Source organism: Genypterus blacodes, unplaced genomic scaffold (assembly GCF_046128005.1).
Source record: "Genypterus blacodes isolate CSIRO-AG114 ecotype Tasmania unplaced genomic scaffold, CSIRO-AGI_Gbla_v1 ptg000012l_1, whole genome shotgun sequence".
Classification (NCBI taxonomy): Eukaryota; Metazoa; Chordata; class Actinopteri; order Ophidiiformes; family Ophidiidae; genus Genypterus; species Genypterus blacodes.
This window is the reverse complement of record NW_027466826.1, coordinates 6,520,032-6,543,090: the sequence shown is the minus strand read 5'-3', so window position 1 is coordinate 6,543,090 and position 23,059 is coordinate 6,520,032. Positions and strand designations below refer to the sequence as shown.

The window sequence follows — 23,059 nt, the reverse complement described above, 5'->3', positions numbered from 1 at the left end:
ATGGGCGACATTTGGCATGTTTACTTTCTTACATTTAAATGTACCTGGAGGCATCAAAACAAAGCCTGCACCAGATTCACAACATATATATGCATTGTATGATTCCCTACTCTAACACAATGGCTGATGTTGCTTTCCCTGGACTAAAGTAGTTTCAATAACTCCTGATCATCTGCTGAAAACAAAAGGTCTCCATAGAAACAGATAGAACCAGCACCTTTTGTGTTTCTACCTATGTTAGAAGCATAGAAGCTGACAGCAAACACAAATATGCAACAACAATATACTATCACAGACCTGTTGTGGGTACTTTAAGTTATTGCTTCATATTAATATACAAACTAAAGTAAGCTACCTAAATAAAACGATGTTCCACCTATAACTTCATATTGTTCCATCAAGTTGCCTCACGCCCTGCTTTAGTTATTATTATTATTATTATTATAAGTTTGAACAAGTCACGAAAAGGTTTTGTAATTTAATTGGCAAATATACAGTTTAATCCTGTAGAGCAGATTTCTAAGCAAACTAGGAATTCAGAAAAAATACCTTCTACTCTTACAAAAAGAAGAAAATATTTACTTTTGCTAGATATTAATTCAACATTTTATAATCTTATTATATTCTAAATCAAGAGGAAAAAAATGAATACATTTTTAAAAATCTTCCATCAAATTCAGTGCAAAGTAACTCTGGATAGATTTGACACGTGTTAGGAAAAAGACGGACAATGATATTATAACAAATCTTCAAAAAGAAAAGAGAGACCGTGTTGGAGCCAAACACTACAGGGGGCGCCGCACTCACACCCATAACTCTTCACTTTTAAACCCCATCTGAGTTTCTGCAGCAGCACGTTATGACAAAGCTGGGACTTGTCCCGCCGTGATTGATGTTCCTGCCACGTGTTTGTGGAAAAAGAGACATTTTTTCTTTCAGTCATTCATCTTAGCAAATATCTCCCAGAGTCTCTAGCCGTCTCCTCATCAGTCTTGTATTTTTAGACTTCCTGCTTGTTTTTTGTCAGGCAGACGTTTCATTTTCAGGTCCCTCTGAAGGCCTTAGATTGTGTCCACAAACCTGGAAACACCATTTTATCTCCATCCATAGTGGGATGTGTTGCGAGCACTTGAAAAGGTTTGACATACATTTATGATTACTTTTTGGTTAATGAGTCTGTTTGAATGTTTGAAGTTTGCATAAAGGACAATCTGCTGCATGTTGTGATCAGTGAAACCTCTCAAATCAAAAAGCCGTGGACATCATGATCATATATTTCCTGTTTAGTTATTGACATTATTTAAAACACATATGTCAAACTCAAGGCCTCATCTGGCTTGCGGGCCTTGAGTTTGAAATGATTTCCAGATGTCATTTTCCTGATTTTCTTTTAATTAAAACTGGTCCATGTCCATATTGTGAGACATTAAGAGACATTTTGATTAAATGTGTTTTCAATCGTGACAGAAAGCTAGTGAGAAATCTGCAGCATGACAAAACCTCAATTTAATATATTTCCTGACCGTAGTATTAAATTTTATAGGTGAACTATACGTTAAGAATTGATTTAATGGTGCTTTTTTGTTTTGTATATAAATAATAATAAAGAATAAACTTTTGAACTTTATATTGTGCTAGTTATTTTGTAAATCTCCAAAGCTATTTTTTAGACAGAGTTTGTGTGTGTGTGTGTGTGTGTGTGTGTGTGTGTGTGTGTGTGTGTGAGAGTGAGACAGAGAGAGATGACTTCAGTCTGTGTTTAGGCTCTTGTGTTTCCAGTGGTGTGGACTCAAATTGCATGACTGACTTGAATGACTTGGACTCAAATTGAACTTCAGTATCAATTTGCTGAAATGAGATTTCCCTTGACAAGATGAAGAATCTATTCAACTGGACTCCATGAACACTGGATCTGTGACTTGACTAAACCTGAGCCTTTTGACTTGGACAGACTGAATATCTTCCTCAAGGTTCATGGAGCACAGAGTATCAGGGCCACAAAATACACATAAAGAAGTCTGAATATTTAGAGGAAAGAAATGAAATGGCACAAATATTAAGTTGCAATATTTTGGAGAGAAAAGTTGTAATGTACTGAGAATTCAAAGAAAGCAGCTGAGCCCCACTAACATAGAGAGGAAAGAGTTTGTAGCAGCTGCTACTGGCCTATAACTCACACTTTCACAAATCACAACACAACACACACACACACACACACACTATCATGTCCTGATCCTGAATCATCTGGTGCTGAAGTATTTCCCTGATGCTGTTACACGTCCTTCTCTCAGACTGACTGCTCTCTCCTCTATGTTCATACAGCTAGACTTGCAATTTCTTAAAATATTCTAATTTTATTCCCCCAGCTCAACTTTATTCTTTCAACTTTATTCGTGAAAAATACTTTTATTGTTGTAACAATTCAACTATTTTTGTCATGTGGATTCTTTCTTCATCAAACCTCTCTCTTAATAGTTATTATAAATTTCTTAAATTTTCCTTCAACAATACAATACTGTATTTTATAAATGTTGTACAATTACACAGATATTGTTTTAATAGTCATATCAATGTGTATTTTCGGCCATTTAAACCATTAACCAGTAATTTGTTGATTGTAATCATTTACTTTTCAGATAGATGATAAATCCGAATCATGAATATAAATCTATTTGTATAAAAAATGCGCATAGATTTCACTAGAAAAACGTAAAAATAATCACAGTCATCTGATGGCCCCATGCATCATAGTGACAAGAAAAAAAACAAAACAAGCTAAATACTAAATACCAGGAAAACCCGCCTCCCGCAGGAAATGATGGAATATTACTGACATTTACATTTGTATACAGTAGATGGTCAAATATGTCACAATCTTCTCTCTTTTATGAACACACAAAAGTTGCTTGACTGATTGGAACAGGAATAACTTGAGAGAGGTACTGTTATATTATTACGACTCATTCTGACTGAATAAAGCTCAAGTCAACGATTTAGGAGTCACTACTGTGGATACTTCCATCATTTAGCATCCAAACCTTCTGCTTTGTTTCTTTTGTTCCATTCTTCTCCTTCTCCTAGTATATTAATGCTTGATAGTTCAGTATAATTTACTGCCAATGCGTATTCACTTTTAAATGCTGAATATTACTTGCATTTCTCCCTGTTTTCCCCCGATCCCACTTGTTTTCTGGACCTTGCTGAGGAGGGAACGGCCGATGTTGAGCCAGGCTGTAACACTGAGAGCGGGGAGCGCTGGCGGCATCAGACCCCAGGTTTCCTACTCTGCCAGGCAACGGGCCGAGCCAAACCCAGCCAGCCAAACATCTGCTCCTGGTTAGAGGTGTCGACTCCTGCCATTCAGAGCAGAGGTTCAAAACCTCAGGGAAAAGGTTTCACTTAGCCCCTTCTTGCCTAGGCCACTGAAAGCAGCGGTGTACACTCCCTCAGGGAATGCAGGTCTCAGGGAAATACCATCGAAAATTCAATTCCACTTTTCCTTTTCGTGCTTCACTTCTCTGACCGAGGCAAATTTCATTACACACTTATGGACTCATAAAATTCCTTCAATAACATAGAGCTATGTCCCACAGACCAGAGTCCCTCCATAGTCAAATAGTTTCAGAGAGAACAACTCAGAGGACCACCAGGTCCCCAAGAGAGACCAAGTCATGTCCTCTGTCTTCTTTCTTTCTTTCTTTGTCTTGAGGGTAATGGAAAACAGTTTTGCTATCAAAAATATTTCTAGTGTTTTGTATGATTGAGCATTATCTAAGTTGTCAAAGGGTTAATAGTTATCACATATTTGGTTATTCAATTCAGATGGACTTCTATCACTATAAAATCATATTTAGAACAACTGACTACATTTCCATTAAATGTTCAGACATGTATTAAATATATTACAATTTTCTCAAAGGCGGTGCAATTGTTAACATATTTTCTGTCTGTCATCTTGTAACTAGACATCAGCCAGCATCTAATAAAACCTCTACATAAAATCTTGAGGCACCAATTACTGGATACTTAGGCCAATTAACAAAAACAGAATCAAAGACAGCCTTGTGCAAATGAGAAAGAAAACAATTTGGTCACACATCTACCATTAAGCCTCCATTACAGCTCTAATGAGCCAATAAACCTTTCAGAGGTGCCTGATCTTAAGATGTAGCCAAACCGCTATCTGTTGTTGGTCTGAGTTTAAGTGGGTTACGGTCCTAGCAGCCAAGCTCTTACTGTGTTCCATATGTGTCGGCCTAGCTGCTAGCACATTCTTTACATTTAGTAAATAGGCCACTAATTAAAGCTCATACCACTGCAACTCCCGAAAAGATCAAACTTATGTTGTTATAAATGTTTTGAAAATTAGTCATTTTGTGAGATTCCTCCTCTGTACTGGATGCATCCCAATGACTGTGGAAACATGAAGGATTATGGTTGGTTTAGGATTTGAACCTGGACGTTCTGGGAGGTAAAACTGCTAAACACTGCACTGTGCTTCCCTGATTCCTGTTTCATATTATCTACCTGCATCTGCACCAGGGAAGCGGCACTGTTGCATGACTGCTACTGCTGGAACACGTTAGTCTTTCACATTAGCAGCATTGCTGCTACAAGGCAGATCAGATGCCCAGTACTGCAAATGCACTTGTCTTTCAAACACTGACTTTATTTTTGGCATAGATCTATTATGCAATATAAATGGTGGGAAATGCCAAGGACAGCTATGGGCTGAATATTATTACATGAACAGTGTCAGTACTCACAAGTGGTTATTTTGCACACAGAAAAAAAAACACTCCTTGGCGAGGTAACAAATCAGTGGCAGAATTGTGTCTTCAGACTTAAGGCTCCTACAGACTGTGTGCAGTTAATAATGGTCCTAAATTGTAGTATGAGACATTTACATCAAAGACCAATTCAGAACTCTTGAAGATGTTAAAGGCATGTATCTGCACCTGCATAGATTTTCCTGCTTGTTGTAGGACTATGATTCAGTAAGGTATTCACCAGTAAACCCTTCTCACACTGTGTCACATGCCACAGTGAGTGCATGTCACACAGTAACTTATAAGATCAGTGTTATACCTTAGTTTGTAGAAGGCATTAAAGAGATTGTCTCCAGCAGTTTTTCAATCCAGGTATCACTATTTTCTGGGCTTTAGTAGAAATGTGTTCTCAAACCAACTCACAGAAATATCACAGAAAGACCTCTGAGCAGTCTGACCAAGCAACAGAAGTACTAGGCAGTGCCACCACTAAGTGGGACAGTACTGTCTCAAACCAGTCTCAAGCCAGACAATCAGATCAACAACACAACTGACCCACTCTCTATGTGAAAACTACAATGTCAAAATGGCAGAACAATGGTACAAACACAGAATGCAAATAACACCTCTTTTTACAAATCCTGTGACAACACACACACACACTTCGGAACAACAACCATGAAAGTATTTTAACTTGATATTTCACAACAGTAACCTACTTAGTAACCTTGTCGAGCAAGTAGTCTTTAGCATCACACAATCCAACTTTTGACTACCACCGGACTACCACCGGACAACAACAGCCAACAGTGGCAGGGCAAGTTTGACATGAAGTTCCAACATTCTCTCAGCCATAACACAGCCACAATTTGCACACTGACCATCGTTTTGAAGCTTGCAATGTCCTGAACTATCGGTAGACGCACAGTACCATCCATGTTACCTTGCTGTGTTTCTGTGATGTGTTTTTAAAGAGTTAAGCACAGCAATCAAGCCTTTGTCTGTGCTCCAAGGAGAGAAATGAAAATGGAAGCATGCTCCGTTATTACAGTTTACAGAATACCCCTCCTAAAGTGAAAGTTTGTGCAGCTGTGATGAGATTCCAGAGTCAAATACACAAACACATACACACTATCTCCTCCCCTGTCTATGGCCGGCTTGCTGTACGGGTTAGGTCAGATAAAACATGCTGATGAACATGCATGATAAATTATTCTATAGTTTTAAAAAAAGTCTTTCCCTCGTTCTCGTCCTGCTCATGCGCCTTCATGCTTCACTCTTTTGTCTGTCTTTTCTTTCCCGCTCTTTCCTCCTCCTCTCTTAATCCAGCTTTCTTCCTCCTTGCTCTTGTTTTCTCATCTTGAGGGCTGAGAGTGCTGCACTGTGGATCTCCAGCTCAGCAGGACACCATGGAGTGATAGATGGCCTCTGACAAGGTCCACACAATCCATTCAGCCACATGCTCAGAGCCAAACGAGAGGAGAATTAAAGAGGAGTCACAAGCGGTGAGAACAGAAACGTGCCAAAGTCTTATGAAAGCAACATTTTCCTGGAGTTTAATATATGAGGCTCTAGCAGGGGATGACCCTAGATTTTTGTCTTCTGTCATTCCTAACAGGCATTTTGTCAGGCAGGCAGGCACACACTTACACATTCAGAAGGAAAAGGAACAAAAGCAAATAGATTTTGTCAAATTGAGTTTGGCTTGGTAAAAACTTAGTAGTTCAAAACAATAGTATCATTGAAAATTCTACGAACTTAAACACCACGTATAATACATCCTTCTTTTCAGGAGACCTGCAGTAATAAATCAGAAACATTCACAGCAATCTTGTCAATTTTCGTGCAACTCTGACTCTTATCAGGGAAGTTCAAGTGGTTTAGCAGCCTTGTTCAGAGTGCAGCAGACCTCCAGCTCCAGTTTACTGATCTTTCTCTCTGTTTAGTAGGCTGTGTGATTCTATTTCTAGGCCGAGGGGTGCTTGATACTCCACTTCAGGCTTTATGGAGCTCCCTCCACAAGGGGGGGTGTTTGGCTCCCATGCCCACAGAGAGTAAACTGCACACGGCACACAATAATTGCTAAAGTGCAATTTGTTTTGTGATTGCTCAGAAGCATATGTGCCCAATTTGTATATCGAATATATGGGTGAACACCAAATAAAGAAGACTGTGACCGTGTTCCCGGCACTGTATTGTAGGTCGCATTCATGCCTCCAGTGTGGAGTCCATTTGAATCACACCTGGGGGCGTTAACACCCTTCATGTTGTTGGTTTGGACAACTGAGAAAACAGCAATTGCAATCGGGTGCTGGAAAAAAATCGACTCAAGACTGCTTAAAAGAGGTGGCTCCAATCGAACCACAGTCCAGGACGATTGTACTGAGAAAGCAATTTTAGCCTCATTCACAGGTGGAGAGCCAAACACGATACCGCTTGTTTGGTCAGGTTTCACAAACAGCAGGCAGAAGTGGTAAAAGCTTATCACTTCTCACCTCGTCTGCTTACATACGTCTGATTGGACATTTTGGAAAAAGTGGATCAAAATACTGTTGACCACACCAAAACAGGATTCATGTTGAGTGGCATTTGACAACTGTGTTGAGTAGGAAAACCAAAGCTGCAATGCTGACCTGAATGCAGACCTAACTGCAGTGCTGCATGTTTGCTCATTATTTTGCCCTTTACTTCACGCATAACTTCTGACCAATGAATGGCAGATGCATCATTACAGGCCTGCCCATTTGCACACCGGCTCATTTCCTCTGCTCTGGAAAATAGCCATGTAATGAGAAACCAACTGGACCAAATAAAAAAAGATACAATGTCACAAAAGATGGATCACTGATGTAGACTCCAGGTGTGAAAGCAATCTAACACTCGGGTTCGGTTCAGTTCAAGTCTGAAAGCAATACAAGCCTAATACAGGAAGTCAAGCAATCTTCACAATCTACTCAGTCATTGTTATTTCACGTTATAGGTTTTAGTTGAGATTTCGCCACTTCAATAAACTACATGTGAAACAAAGTGTACAGTGTGTACTCATCAAAAGAGAGTACTAAATAAAAGTATTTTACTTGAACACACACACAGAACTAATACTGTAACGCATACATACTGTATGCTCTCACACGCACACAAGCACACGCAAACATTTGTGTGGTTTAATGAGTGTGTTAAATTCCAGTTGAAGTAGTTAAGAGAACATTAGCATTGCCTTCTTACACATCAGCTCAAATAACCTCCCTGAACATTGGTTATGAATTCCTATTCCTATTAACATACTTGGTCAGACACACTCTCTCACACACACACACACAATACACAAGCGCACACAAACACACAAACTCTAGGGCAATCCCATAAATAAAAGTTGACAGCCCAGAAGTCAAATTGAGGAAATAAAATGTGTCTCACTGGCAATGAAGGAGGCATGTTTCCCCTAAGGATAACAACTTCATCTGGATGTATATGTGTGCAAGCTCACACATATATATGCACAAGAGGTACCAGAATTCCTGCCACAGGTCCATCGTTGTGGTGTGAACTAGCTCAAGAATACAGCGCTATGATGAAATATGACACAAAACGTATGTTTTCTAGAGTTCTGAGGAAAAAATGTGGAGGTTGGATGTCATGCCAAACAATCATAGGACAGGAAGGACTGCTTTCAAACATTTCCCATGCATCAGGCTATTAAAATGACATTCGTTTGCAGGTTGCTGGCACTTGTCTCAGGGCATATTGCAAACACATGGAATTACATGTTATGTCCATTCATGATCTGAGCACGGTAGGTATTCCTTCGATCAGAAAAACAGACACTGCTAGATCTAAGCAGAACATCTGGAAAGACTAAAGAATAAAAGCAGCTGATCAAGAGTCAATCAAGAGTCACGCTGAGGTCACATCACTCCTGATGAGTGCAAACTGTCAGGTGAGAATAAAAAGGATTTTTGATTCAGCCAAATGCATTTCAGAGAATGTTCCCATGCTGAATGATGCTGTTGTGTGTAACAGTGTTGAGAGCTTCCAGCTATCATGGCTGCTCTGATGTGCAGCAGAGGCTGATGCTGGGTCCACACCCTTTTTCCCATGTAAATGAATCTAAAGTAAAGTCATCGAATCATCGAATCATCGAATCAAATATGTTGTTTACAGGTTTGACAGGCAAATCAGCTTCATCAGTGGCAAATGGCTCAGATTTCACAATGTGAAACTTTGGTAAAACAGGTGCACATGCTGTTTGGGAGAAATGAATGAGGTGAACCAAATCCTTGAAAACCAAGTTCATTAACTATTAACTAAAACACCACAGTTGGGAAACCGCAGTAATAATTTTTTATAAAAACAAAGCAAACACGTGAATGAAGTGATGAGATATGAGATATATATGTAAGGTAGAAAGTGCACCTGTGTCTTTAAGTCTTTTAACACAGAGTGTAATAACCATTTCATTGTTTCATTTTACAATTAATCAATAATGCTGTAATAGTGAATAAAGTGATAAAGAATCCTCCATTGGCACTAGTCAGTCATTGCCTGACAGTTGTAGTCCAGGTGTTACTCTGATCCAGCACATGCCCACTCTTTCACTAGTCTGCTTTCTAATTATCGTTGGTGGGCTGTTTATTGGCAACATTTCACTTAGGACCTCATATAATTTGCCATGAAAGTGTGAAGCTAAATGAACCCGTCCGTATTTGTTCTACCAACAATCTGGAGGCTGAAGTCATTCAACTTTTCAGTGAATTTTGCTTTTATTTACCCTATAAAAATTCTTTTGTAGACCAAACAAAATTTTGGTTTTGAAAATAAATTTCTGCAAAGCATGCCAATGTACTGGAAAAAAACAGTTATTGTTAGTTACTGAGGAAATACGTGTAGAAATGTCACATTCCAGAGACAAAAGCATCTCGATTTATAATTTGCAATCACTTTCTGATGAAAATTCATCATTCAATCATCTGATTACACAAGAAATGTACCGCAAAAGGCCTTTTATATCCAATATTATTGTTATAGATATCAACAGCTCAAAGCTTATGATATTAATCTCTCAGCTGGCTGTCCTGAAGTGTAATAGTGTGAAACTTGACAGATGAAAACACATCTATAATCTGGGCCTGTAAGTATGGGGGGTATTGTTATTCAAAGATAAAAGACTACAATTTGGAAAAGTTGTATTTGACTTTAATTAAAGATGAAGGACAGAATGATACAGGTTGGGATTGAAGAACTAAAAGGTCAGGTGGAGTGTTTCCCCTCCATACACGGAAACTTGTTTTGATTTGATTTGAATGAATCAAACCGAAAGCTGACCAGCGCCTGCTTGACTGCCAACAGCTGTGCCACCGTGTTTTCATTAAAAGGGTTTTCCAGCCATTCACAGTTGAGTAAATTACCCTTCCTGCTCTACAGTTCCAAGAAGGCGGCTGTCACAACCTCCCTCCTACCAAGGATTGTGTCTATTCATCATAAAACAGATTTTAAATTTTAAACCCAAATTTAACATGGAGCGCGGAAAGCAGCAGACCGAAAAATTGAACATGGATGCGGTTCTGAACAGACAACATTTGGATTTTTGCACGTTAACACAGTCCACATATGGCTATCACACACAGACACACAAACTCATATATGATTAAGAGTTTTAAGTTAACCCATGTCTTTGGACTGTGGGAGAAAACTGAAGCACCCGGAGGAGTAAAAATGTGTCAGCGAGCAAAATGAAGCCAAAGAGCAGATAAGAATGAAAACACCCAGCGTCGCCCTTTTCCCTTTAGTCTTTTCTTGGTCTTCACAAATCTGTCTTGCAGATACTTCCTTTTCTAATGGAAGTGGGTTGCAGGACCCTGGCTGCTCCACGACCAGAAGTTGTGAATGTGCAGTTTGGGCCCGGACTTCAAACTATTAGGAAATAGTTGTATGGAAAGTTCAAGACACTGAAGAGAACATAACTGTCTGAAGCGACGGAAACAAAAATCTCAGAAGTCACTCACTGCAACATACCAGCAAAGATGGGAAGTCAACCATTTTCTTCCTGTTTTTTTCTCCAGTACATTTCAGAATGAAATGCATGATAAAGATTAAACAGATTCCGTAGATGTGGAATAGAAGCTATAGGTGTTAACAGCGTAGCAAAGTGCCAGAAGAGAGGTGATAACAGGAAATAAAATAGTCCTGAGTCTTGATACAATAAGAGGATCTCAAATCCAGAGATACGGTAAATATGGATCATTGAGTGAGTTTGAGAGAGAGAGAGAGAGAGAGAGAGAGAGAGAGAGAGAGAGAGAGAGAGAGAGAGAAAGAGAGAGCAAGATACAGAGCAAGAGACAGAGACAGCGAGAGAAAGAAAAAGAGAGAGAGTCCTGATCCCAAATGGATCTAAAGACCAAAGAGAAATTTTTTAAATAATAATCCTAGTCAGTGAGAGCAGTAGAGAGAGAAAAAGAGTAGTAAAGAAGAAGAGACCATTAAAATTCATTCTCATAAATAAATATAAAACAAAACCTCACAGGGTATTATGATTGTGAGTTCCCAGTTCATTCACTTATTCATTCTCTATAGCCACTCAGGGATACAGAACAGAGTAACACCCTGGATAGGTCACCAGTTTATCCCAGGGTCAACACACATAATCAGACAACTCAGTCACAGTGACAGTCACACCTCAGGGCCATTTAGAGTTTCCCATTCACCTAAGCTGAATGTCTTTGGGTGTGGGAGGAAACCGGAGCACCTATAGGAAACCCACGCAAACACGGGGAGAACATGCACATAAACATACACAAAAAGGACCTGACCCTGATCTTCTTGCTGTGCGGTAAGAGTGCTAGCCACTGAGCCACCATGTCAGTTGTGTTGACTTCATGCGTGCCGTTTAACAGGTGAATATCACTTCTTATTTTTTCCTTTGACTGGTCTCATGTGGTTTCTGACTGCTGTGTCAGTTCAAAGAGAGTAACTTCAGTATTGGTGTCTTATATGCTCAACACAGTGTTTACTTAGACCTAACAATTCATTAGACATTATAAACATCCATGTTACTTGATACAACATGTGAGAACAGACTGCGAGGGAGAGGATGAAGAACATGTATGTGTTTGCAAATGATGTAAGGCTGCACTGCATCAGCATATAAATGTGGCCAACCATTGACTCATGTTGCGGTAAAGGCAAAGGAATCTGTAACAATATTTATTTATACAATTATTTCATTATGGCACTGTCTCTGTCAAAAAACTGAAAGAATTTGGATGAAATCTTTGAAATCATCAATCCAAAGCTGTAGTTGTAACCCATCTTGTGTTAATATGTGATTTGTATCTGGATAATGGAAGAAGAATGTTTGCGTGAATCTCACAGAATGCATTTACACAAGAATGCCATCTGATCTGCCAGACTGCATATGTATGCGGTCTGGCTCACATTGTGATCAGACCTCAGTCAAAGGGAGCAGAGTGTGAATGTACTGTGTAGAGCGGGGAAAGAGATGAGAGATAAATAAGATAAAGGGACAGTGACAGTGCATGCAAAAAAAGTGTGTAGTAATGTCTGCAAATCCTTGACCAAGATAGAACGATAGGGGTTCATAGCAAAATGGTCAAGGAACTGAGATCTAAGGTTGAAGAGAGTTACAGATAATGAGGACACATGTTGATGGACTGCAACATGATCAGATACTGATCAATACTGAATCCGTGAATGTTTTATGTAAGCCTGGTGTTTATGATTAGAATAAAAGTGAAAACAAAGTCTTATATCCATATCCTGATCCAGAAACTGACTCAAAATCAAATCAACTGTTCCCACCAGTCCTATCCAACAAATTGTTATCAAAATGTGAGAACATGAGAAGCCAGGTTCGTATTCTTACACAATATCACAACTGTAAACTGAGAAATACTTCTTAAATCCAACACACGAAGCAAAACACCTTTCAGTGTCTCACCAGCAGCTGCAGACCTTATAACTGAGAACATCCTCTGTTTGACTCTTGGTTCTCCAGTTTCTTTGAGTTGGGAAGATTTCCTTTGAGTATGTGTTCACCTATATTGATTGTCCCGTCTTAGACCACAAGAATAACATAATTTAGGAATTCCTAAATTGAGTGGTGTTTATCCTTAAAGCCTTAAACACACTGAATAGGTCTTTGAGGTCACAAGTTGAATAGAGCGGCGGCCTCATTTACCAAAGTGTCAAATAAACATTAGACTTTCACATGAAGTCACAATATACACGGCTAAGCTAACAATAAACATAGGAGAGAAAAGGAGAGCAAGGGAAAAAGGTAAAGGGTTAGAGAGGAGCAAGCTGGGGGACTGACAGACACAGAGGGAGAGAAGGGAGGAATGAAGAAGTGATACTCCATGTTGGAGGGATACTCCTGTGGAGAGACATTGGATGCTGGTGACCATGACCTTGTCTGAGCTGGACTATTTTCTCAACTTAATTCTCCTCTGCGTATGTGAGTGTGGGTGTGGGTGTGTGTGTGCGTGTGTTAGCTTGGAGTGGCCCCATTATTGATAGCTCTAACAAGCCTGGGTCAAAGGTCAGACAGTGGTGAGTGGAAAAGGATGGAGTGAGACTGTTAAAAGACCTTAAACACCACCTGCTTTCACATATGAAAGACACACATACACACACTCACACACATTCACCGACAGTGAGTCTTGTCTGATTGTTACCAGACCGTATTAAAACACCTCTCCAGTGCCTCGGTGCTCCTGTTAGTCTTTACTACAGAGATGAGTCAGTTTTCAGCGTCATCCCTGCTTAACTTGGTACAGTGTTGGAAGAAGTAATGAAATCATGAAAGCTCTCGGGGTAAAATACTACCTTTACACATGGCTATAGCCAGCAATGAGGTCCCCAAGGTCCAGAACTCGGTAATTAAGTCATGGTGAAAAATAATAATCAGCTATATAACTGTATAAACACTAATACTATGGAAATAGGTTACATAGTAGGACTCTCCAAATCCGGCAACAATGGGACTGATTCCGTTTGAACTGGCTAGCTGCGTTCAAAAGCAAACCTAAAACTGGGGCTAATGTATGTTCACTGGAAAATCAAACTGGACAACGAGAGAGTTCTCAGGTATTGGGATGTGTCTGGCCACGGAAGGATCAAACTAGCTCTCTATGGAAAGGTCGTATTTTGATCAAAAACGGTGCTGGGTCAATTTGTGCGAGTAAGTGGTTTACTTGGCTAAACAACTTTGAACAATTGCTGAACAAGAACTTGCAGAATGGTCTATTTATCTAAACTGACAAAGAGAGAATTAATTTCTCTGAAAGGGCAGAAACGTTCTGTCTCTTATTAGGGGTCCAAGTACTGCAACACTATTGTTTTTGCTCTGATTCAGTTCTGTTTGTGATAAGCACAATCGCCTTTTAATGTATTTCCATCTATTTGAATGAATCACGATAGATTTAGTATACCGTTTTGAATAACTCGTCTGGCCCTTTAAACCCGTCGGCGAATAGTCCGACCGGCTCATATTTAAAAATGATTAAATCATTAATGTAACTTACATGCTAATTTGTTTGCCTCTTCCTGTGGAGCTACCAAGCATCAGTAGATTAACTTTGTTCTTTTCTTGGTAAATAAGCAGTGAGGGCCAGCTGTATATACATGAAACAGACAGCACACATGAGCGGCCTAGTGAGAGTTTAACAGGCGCACTGAAATGGCTGAATCTGTCCGACATGGAGCCCTCAACAAGCTAGGAAAATAAAATAAAATCGAAATTTACTGATAGTAAACAGAAAAAGTCATTAGTGCCCAAAATGACATTTAAATCAGAGCTTTGTTGATCTAATTGGCAAACCAAAATATTACTTAGATTTAAAATAGTTTTGAACGCTTTTTTCATTTGACAAAATAATAAAATCTCCTTCTCCTTTATACCGTTCACATTAAGTTACAATTATGCAGAAAACATGAATATCTACACATATAAAACATCTCCCAGTTTGTTTTGGCACACATTGTAACGTTAGCATCAAGCTAACATGGGCTAAGCTAGCTTCAATGAAACTACTACACTCACAACAGATTTCTTCAGAAAAGTAAAATACAAATTCCATCCCCAAACCCTCTGGTCATTTCCTAATTAATGGTGAACACTTTAAGTCCAACTTCACCAACTTTGGCTTTGAAAGAACTTTACTTTACAACTTTTTTAATGAATGTTCCTCCTCTCTTCAGTGTCACCTTCCTTTGGCCCCTTCCTGCTCACTCTCCTCCATTAACATCCACTTCCACAACAGGCTGTACCACAGCCGGTATGAGGATAAAAGAAGAAACTGTCTCATTAATCGTGCTCTAAATATAACTAAACTGGGGGTTAGAAAATCAATGCAACAGGAGACAACAGAAGAACTACAAAGGAAACAAAAAAAGATGGCTTGACAGCTGTAATATCCTAGTTGGTTGAGGGTTTGACTCCTTTAAAGCAGCACTGAATATTTTGGAGCCCTCTAGCATTGTGTTATCATCACTTCTTTACATTTATGCTACTATTGCAAAACACGCAACTCAATAAAACACTTTAGTTAAGTATAACAACCAATGGAGTGGCAAAGCAAATAGTGATGGACTAGAAACAGCCAATTCTGGTTTGTGTCCCCCAACCCCACAGCCTGGGCCTACACTAGATCCCCGGGAGGCTTCTGCTGTGTGTGTGTGTGTGTGTGTGTGTGTGTGTGTGTGTGTCTGTGTCTGTGCCTGTGTGTCTGTGTGTCTGTGTGTCTGTGTGTGTGTCTGTGTCTGTGTGTGTATGCCCAGCCACATTCACTCTTTCTCTGTTTTTTTCTCGTTCTTGGACATTAAGTCTCCTTTTCCTTCTTTCTACTTCTTCCACCATCTGAGGAACCTCACCATCTTTCACCGTCGCAGTTTACTTAAGTCGTAAAACTCCAAACCACAAATTTGAAAATACAGCGAAAACAAGCCACATGGGGCCATTACCTGAGGAGAGATAGGACCACCCTGACATGCGTGACTATACACATATTTCAAAGAGACCTCTATAGCCACAAAAGCCTTCCTATAGTTGTTTCCACAAACTGAATCATGCTCCCCTGGCATGTTTAAAATTGGTCTAGTCCCCATTTAAGAACTATAGAATTATTTGTTATAGTCTTATGAGTTCTAATGAGGGATACATGCCTCTGCCTGCCTGGCCAAAACATCTAGAACGCGTAATGTGTAATTCTCAGAATGAATTTCTGTACATAATCTTGTGAAAACACCAAAATATCATTAAATCATCAATACTAATGTATTGATAATATCCTCGCAGTTAACAATACTGAGGGTCAGTGAGGGTCACAGTGCATACAGGCCATGTTTGCACTGTTGCACATGAGGCAAATTGAAACTATACAGCAATCTGAGTTGCACCATATCCTCCCATCATCACTCACACAGAACAAGACATTCTAAAAACATTGAAACACAATCATCTAACTCATTCCATTCCACAGACTGAACACATGTGAAGTGGAACTGGCATTTTTGTCTTTCTCTTTTGTCTTTAAATAAACACACAAGTATTTCATTACTCTTGATCTTTAGTGTGCATATTCAATAGACATTCTGTCAGTACCACCTGGTCCAAACCCGGACCTAAACACAATACAATCCAGATCCGGAAACTAAATGGATTCCAACCTGACCACTTTCCATACACGCATTACATCACATCACCTGTGCTGTCGTCTTTCATCTGCTCAAGATATACACATTCATTCGAACCAAGAGGTGTCCGGTATGTTCATACTTCAGTGGTTCTTTGGGACCTTGATCATCCCTCAGGTGATCCATCCTTACATCATGTGTGTGTGTTGCTCTAGCTGAACTTTCATACATTTAAATACAATGTTTCCGGTGACTGGAGGGTGTTATTGTTATTCAAAACTTTGGACCCAACACCTTCAATTCAATTCAGAGCAAAAGGGATCTCAAGGCACTTTCCCATAGAGCAGGTCTAGACTGCTCTCTTTAACAATCATGTTGGCTTGCGTGTGTTGTATTTCCCTCCACTTTGTTGTACTTGTTGTAGCCTTTAGCTCATGGTTACCTGTCCTGAAGTCATTTTCTTCCCTTTAATTTGGAAAACAGGGAAGAAGGTTCACGCCCAATCAATTATTGACACCAGGCAAATCCCTTATTTACTCTCTACCTTTGTACTTCCTAGTAGAGATGGATCAGAATCGCAGGCCACCCAAACTCTAGGTTTCCTTCTGTGGTCAGGTTGAGTTCAATGTAACCAGTGAAAATGTCAGGGACTCTGTTTACTAGCCACTGCTGCTGCACCGCTTTATCCATCCCCACATTCCTCCATTACAAATGACATTAGTCATTCTGAAAGCTGATGGTTTACATCGGCATGCTTTGAACCTGCTCTGCTGTGTGTGAGTGTGTGTGTGTGTGTGTGTGTGTGTGTGTGTGTGTGTGTGTGTGTGTGTGTGTGTGTGTGTCTGCTCACGTTTGTGCATGAATGTGGAACTCTGAGGGAACACTTTGCAGGCCCTATGTCAACTGTGTGTCTGTGCTTGTGTGTGTGCTTTTGTGTGTGTGTGTGTGTGTGTGTGTGTGTGTGTGATCTCCTACCTGTTATTGTGATGTTGCTGTAGATGTTGGAGACATGCTCTTTGAGCAGGACGAGCTGTGTGCTGGCAGCTTTCTCTCTCTGCAGCTCCAGCATCATGTCAGGGTGGTTGGCCAGCTTGCAGCCGTTCTGTTTATCCAGTGCGATGTCACTGCGAACTATGTCTACCAGCACAGCAAAGAAAGAGCATTAGAGTCATACAGTATTTTAACTTTTCCAACGACATAAGAGGTGGATCAGCTGAGATTATATGTGTCTCAAAATGTAATAGAAATGAACTTAAAACAAGCTCAAATGAAGCTATTCCAGCTGTTTGGTCTCAATGTGCTGATGTTGTGTTCTTTCTGTATACATCTGTGTATTTGTGTACATTTATGTTTTATTCAAATCGTGTTAAGAAATATGAAGGTAAGACTGCCTGTGTTTGTCTTCTATTGTTGAACCGGTGCATCAATCAGTCTGTTAGATTGAATAGTTATTTATGATGATAATTCCTGTTATTGTTCCTTCTAGTTACAATGCCATATAAGGCTGCCAGGAAAAATTGCACATTATTTCAGTTTTAGACTATTAATGAAGTGACATCATTTGTTCAACCGGACAATAGGCCTATATACTGCATGTGTGTGTGTGCGTGGGTGTGTGTGTGTGTGTGTGTGTCATTATTCTCGTATTTATTTAATTTTACTGTAAATCATTTTTATTTGTAAACACACAGATCTGCCTCCCTTAAATCCAGCAAATAAAACACTGAAATAAAACAACAAACTCTGGCCCTGATTGTTGTGACTATGTGGTCGTGATCGGTCGTGCGTAATCACCGTCTTCATAGTTCTTCAGGTAGTAGTCTGGTCCCGGCCCTCTGAATTTAGCGAGGTTCTTCAGGTTGTGGAACTGCAGATAGTCCGTCCGCTTACCGCCGAAACGCAGGAAAGCGGGAGACAGACCGCGGGCCAGGGTGACCAGGCGCTTAGAGCTGAGGACACACACACACACACACACACACACACACACACACACACACATTCACACACCACACACAGGCGCTCTGTCTTTAAACGTTTCACAGCTTTAAATCTGAATTTGAAGAGTTCAGATCCGAACACAGATCAACAAAAATCGTCTAAAATTCCATAGAAAGGTGTTTAAATGTCTGTAGCTCCAAATAAATACGCAGCTTACATTCGGACCAACAAAACTATTGACTCTACTCTACTGTTGACTTTTTTTTTAAGTTTCTTCCAACGTGTCAATATCCATGACTGACTCAAAAGAAAGGCCTGCAAATGTGATATTATATCCGTTTGATCGAACTCAGCTGATGTTTCTCTTCCTTTGTAATAGAACACACACGGGTAAATATAAGACTGATCCCAAAGCAAATAAAAAAGAAATAAAACAAAAGTCTTTTCCGCATGTTTGTTCATATGTTTTTTCATATGATGGTTTTTATTGAGAAACAATAGGACCAATGTTATTACGGTGTTACTACGGTGTTACTACGGTGTTCTTTAATGATGAACAACAGAATGAGTCACGCTCACTCATATTTAATTAAAGAGTTAAAATGAGATCGTATACTTAGTGTAATACGTTTACATTGTGATTTAGAACTTGGAATAATAAAAAATGTAAATAAATAACATTGTGGCGTATTGAACATTTAAAATATGAAGTAAAATAACACAGAAATCTCAGTTTCTATCTGGTATTTTGGCTTAAAATTATTGAAACACACATTTAGTCAATGTTTGTGTTCTTATTTATGTCTATTTCACATTAGTGGGTTAAATATTAGAGCGTTGCTCTAAACCAAGGCCCGGATTTGTAAACAACTCTGCATGGAGGCAAAAGCTCGAGCTACTAAAGAGTCACCGAAGGTCACTGCGACTATTTACACACACGCAGCAGTGACAAGTGGACACGCAGAATATAAAGAAGAAACATTGAAACAAGATGGCTGGCAACGTGAACGCAACGCGTCGGATTTTGAGCTGTTTACAACACAACTATTGAACTACATCACACACGCTACATCGCTACATGTTCACCATAAGAGTCACACACACACACACACAACCGACACGTCGCTTTATGAAACCATCTGACAGCTTTGAATCTCACGAGAAACAGAAACGTGTTGGATCAGATCAGCCTGATGGTGGAAGAACAACGTGGCTATATACGCGCGTAATGAACGCAGCTAATACAGCTCCGGATCGATACAGGATACGTTTGATTATCGGGAAACTATTGGTTACCTCAGAAAGTCCAGCCAGCCGTCTTTAATGATCGATGGGTCCAGCTGCACGGAGAGAAAGTGATCGTTCAGGACTTTAATCGGACTCCGGGTGTCGACGTCCAGGAGAACCAGTGTCCTCTCCATGAAGCCCGACCGCTTCTCCGGAGCTCTCTGATACGTAGAGGAGGAGGAAGAAGAGGAGTAGGAGGAAGACAGCACCGACTGGACCACCAAAGCACTGATCGATGCCGCCGCCAGCAACAAGGAGGACCATTGGAATAGGCAAGGTGACGTTTTGGGCATCTTCTCGATGTGGGAGAACAAGGTGTGTGTGTGTGTGTAGGGGGGTGGGTGAGGGGGTGGTGGGGGTCCCCAGCTGTGCGTCAGGAAGGCTTTTTTTAAAGGTGAGCAACCAAGCAACCCAACAATCTGCCCCCCAGTCTCATCGATCCGGGATCAGTGTTCCTGTGTGCATAGTTGTCTGCAACCCTTCTGGGGTATTTTTTGGAGCAGCCGCACAGAAACAGCAGCGCACGCCCTGAACACAGCCCTTCCCGGTTTGTGAGAGCCAGTGCTGGGAGGAGGAGAGGAGGCAGCACCGCCCTCCAAGGTTCTCTGAGGTATGAGGGGACAAAACTTAAACGTGAAGGAAATCACAGCTCAGATCATGAAGTGTTTCACTGCAGAGAGAGGGGAAGACGAGCTGCACTGCTGAAGGGTCCAGGCCTCCACATCAAATACATCAGCATTCTGTCAACCAGTGTGATGCAGCATTAACATCATGTCAATATCCAACTTTATATGTTCAAATATAATATGGAATTTACAGAAATATACACAGGAATATGGTTCAAATATTCAAATGCAAACTTCAGGTAGATGCAGATTACGCTTCTCTGTTTATCTTGACTGAAGGGAAAATACAGGGACACATACAGGGATCCGGTCCAAGAGAACAAAGGACTGATAGAACTGATCCAGAACCAGTTTTAACAGAGCTTAAGTGCTTTGGACAAACAACACATTCATTGTAGATTTTTATAAGAGGAATGGCATTTTGGAGATGGCAACATGAGGATGTTTGGCCCCTTTTCAAAAACATTCAAAACCAATTAAGCATTGAAATGATTTCCGTTCTAAACTCTTCCTGAGCCCCTGCTGAGGCCAGAGCTTCTCCTCGGGCCATCAGAGCTCAGACGTGGTCGTTTAAGGTCACTGCTGTCTCACAGATGAGCACCAAACTAGATGAGAGCAAAGTCACTTTAATCCCATGATCCTCACGGATACATAAACCCCAATCTAATGTGTTAACATTTCCACTTTTACGCGCGGAAAATCCCCATTAAATGACAGCAGAAGGCTGCGGTAGACTGCAGATTAACTTCATTCTTCTGCAAAATATGCTAAGAAAACTCTGCATGCTTTCACTCACCACCGAGTTAAAAGCACTTTAAACGGACTGCACTGATGAGGAAGAGCTACCAGAACTACTTTATGGATCTATTATATGATCTTATATCCATATATGGATCTATGATATTATCTATGCTACCCATATATGGATCTATTATATAATCTGTTATATCTATATATGGGTCTATGATATTATCTTTTATATCCATATATGGGTATATGATCTATTATATCTATATATGGGTCTAATATATTATCTATTATATCCATATATGGATGTATTACATGATCTATTATATCCATATATGGATCTATGCTATTATATTTTTTATCAATATATGGCTCTATTAAATGATCTATAATGTCCCTATATGGGTCTATTATATACCATCTATTATATCCATGTAGGGCCATAAAACATAATATAATATAATAATATAAAATATAATATAATATAATATAATATAATATAATATAATATAATATAATAAAATATAAAAATCCATATATGGCTCTATTACATTATCTATTAGAGACGCACGCCTTTGTTTGAAACTCCATATCACAAATGGTTCCTATTGTTTTCATCTATTCTTTTCTTGTTGTATTATTGTATTTTAATGGGATCTCGGGACCAAAGTTGACAAAATGAGAAAATAAACTTCATCAAGTGGAAAATTAATAAAAGAGAATTATTGCTTCTATACGTCGTTATGGTGCATGATTGTGTTTGGTTTGTAACTTCTGTGTGTCCGTGTGAACGCAGTGTGAGTGTGAGTGAATGTGTCGTGTGTGAGAATGAGTTTAAGATACGCAGCAAAATGGAACTATACTGAACGACTATACTGTGTCACTTTAAAGTCAAAAACAGACAATGGGTGAGTGAGTGAGTGAGTGAATGACTGACTGACTGACTGACTGACTGACTGACTGACTGACTGACTGACTGACTGAGTCCGAAGAAATAAGTACCGAAGTTAAGATTGATCTAAATTCCAGATAATATTTTATTGAATAATACGTATTTTGTTTTTGAAAATTACTTAATAAAAATGCTGTTATTCGCCTCCGGTGTAAATCAGTAAATAAATCAATTTTAAAACGGATCTTATGAACGACGACTAGAAGTCGCATCACGTGGAAACGGAGCTACAGGATAATTACGCAGGAAGGATTTACTCATGTTATAAACATGTTAACATGGATTATCAACATGTTAACATGCGTTATTAACATGTTAAAGTGTGAACGCGCATTCGCAGTATGTATGGTTGTATGTTAAAGGATAGTAATGTGGGATTAAAGGGCATATTTCGATATAGTTTGTAACTCGAAAATGCTGATATGAAATATCAGAGGAATGAGGAACTGTGTGATGTGGTTATATATATTTGATAAAGTAAATAATACTATGAAAATGTATGAAATTGATATGACGTAAACGTAAGAATAGCCACAAATGCAAATAATTTCCCTTTGCAGAATTATCAAATGAATAACGTTGATTTTTCGTTAGAGAAATATCGCCAATTTTAAAGACATTTGAGGTGACCTACTTCTAATTGATGGTCCTCAAAAATAAACAGCACAAATACAAAAACATCTGCAGAAGACCGAGAGGGAAAAATCAATAACTTAAAAGTCCAAACAAGCCGTTCAGGTGTGGCTGAATGCGTTCCCACGATGTGAGACAGTAAAGCTCCTAAAGCACAGTGAGGTGAGGGACCCTAACCGCACCACACCCGCCTGTTAAAGGTACCGAGAGGAAGAGACAATATGAACGGAACCACAGTCCTGCTCGGTGGCGCCCGGAGCTGCACGGAACCAATGTGGATCTGAACCGCAGGGACTGTGGACCGGATGTGTGGCTGCAGCAGAACAGGACAGGGAACTTTAAAACTGGGCCTCACTTCAGTTTAGCTTGTGAATCCCAAACCTCTGCTTGATGATGCCATCTGATGAATGGAAGAAAAGAACAACAAAGACAACAAGAAAATTAATAATTATACTTCT

At 39.7% G+C, this 23,059-nt stretch overlaps 1 protein-coding gene across 1 annotated transcript in view; it reads right to left on the bottom strand.

The window, feature by feature from the left end:
• Positions 1–19,936, bottom strand: part of hpse2 (heparanase 2) — a 49,930-nt gene extending 29,994 nt beyond the window's left edge. Inside the window, exons 1-3 of the mRNA XM_076165659.1 lie at positions 19,653–19,936; positions 18,213–18,367; positions 17,394–17,555 (exon numbers count right to left, since the gene is read on the bottom strand). Of these exons, the coding sequence (XP_076021774.1) occupies positions 17,394–17,555; positions 18,213–18,367; positions 19,653–19,936 (601 nt within the window). The remainder of the gene's footprint in view (positions 1–17,393; positions 17,556–18,212; positions 18,368–19,652) is intronic.
• Positions 19,937–23,059: the final 3,123 nt, after the last annotated feature.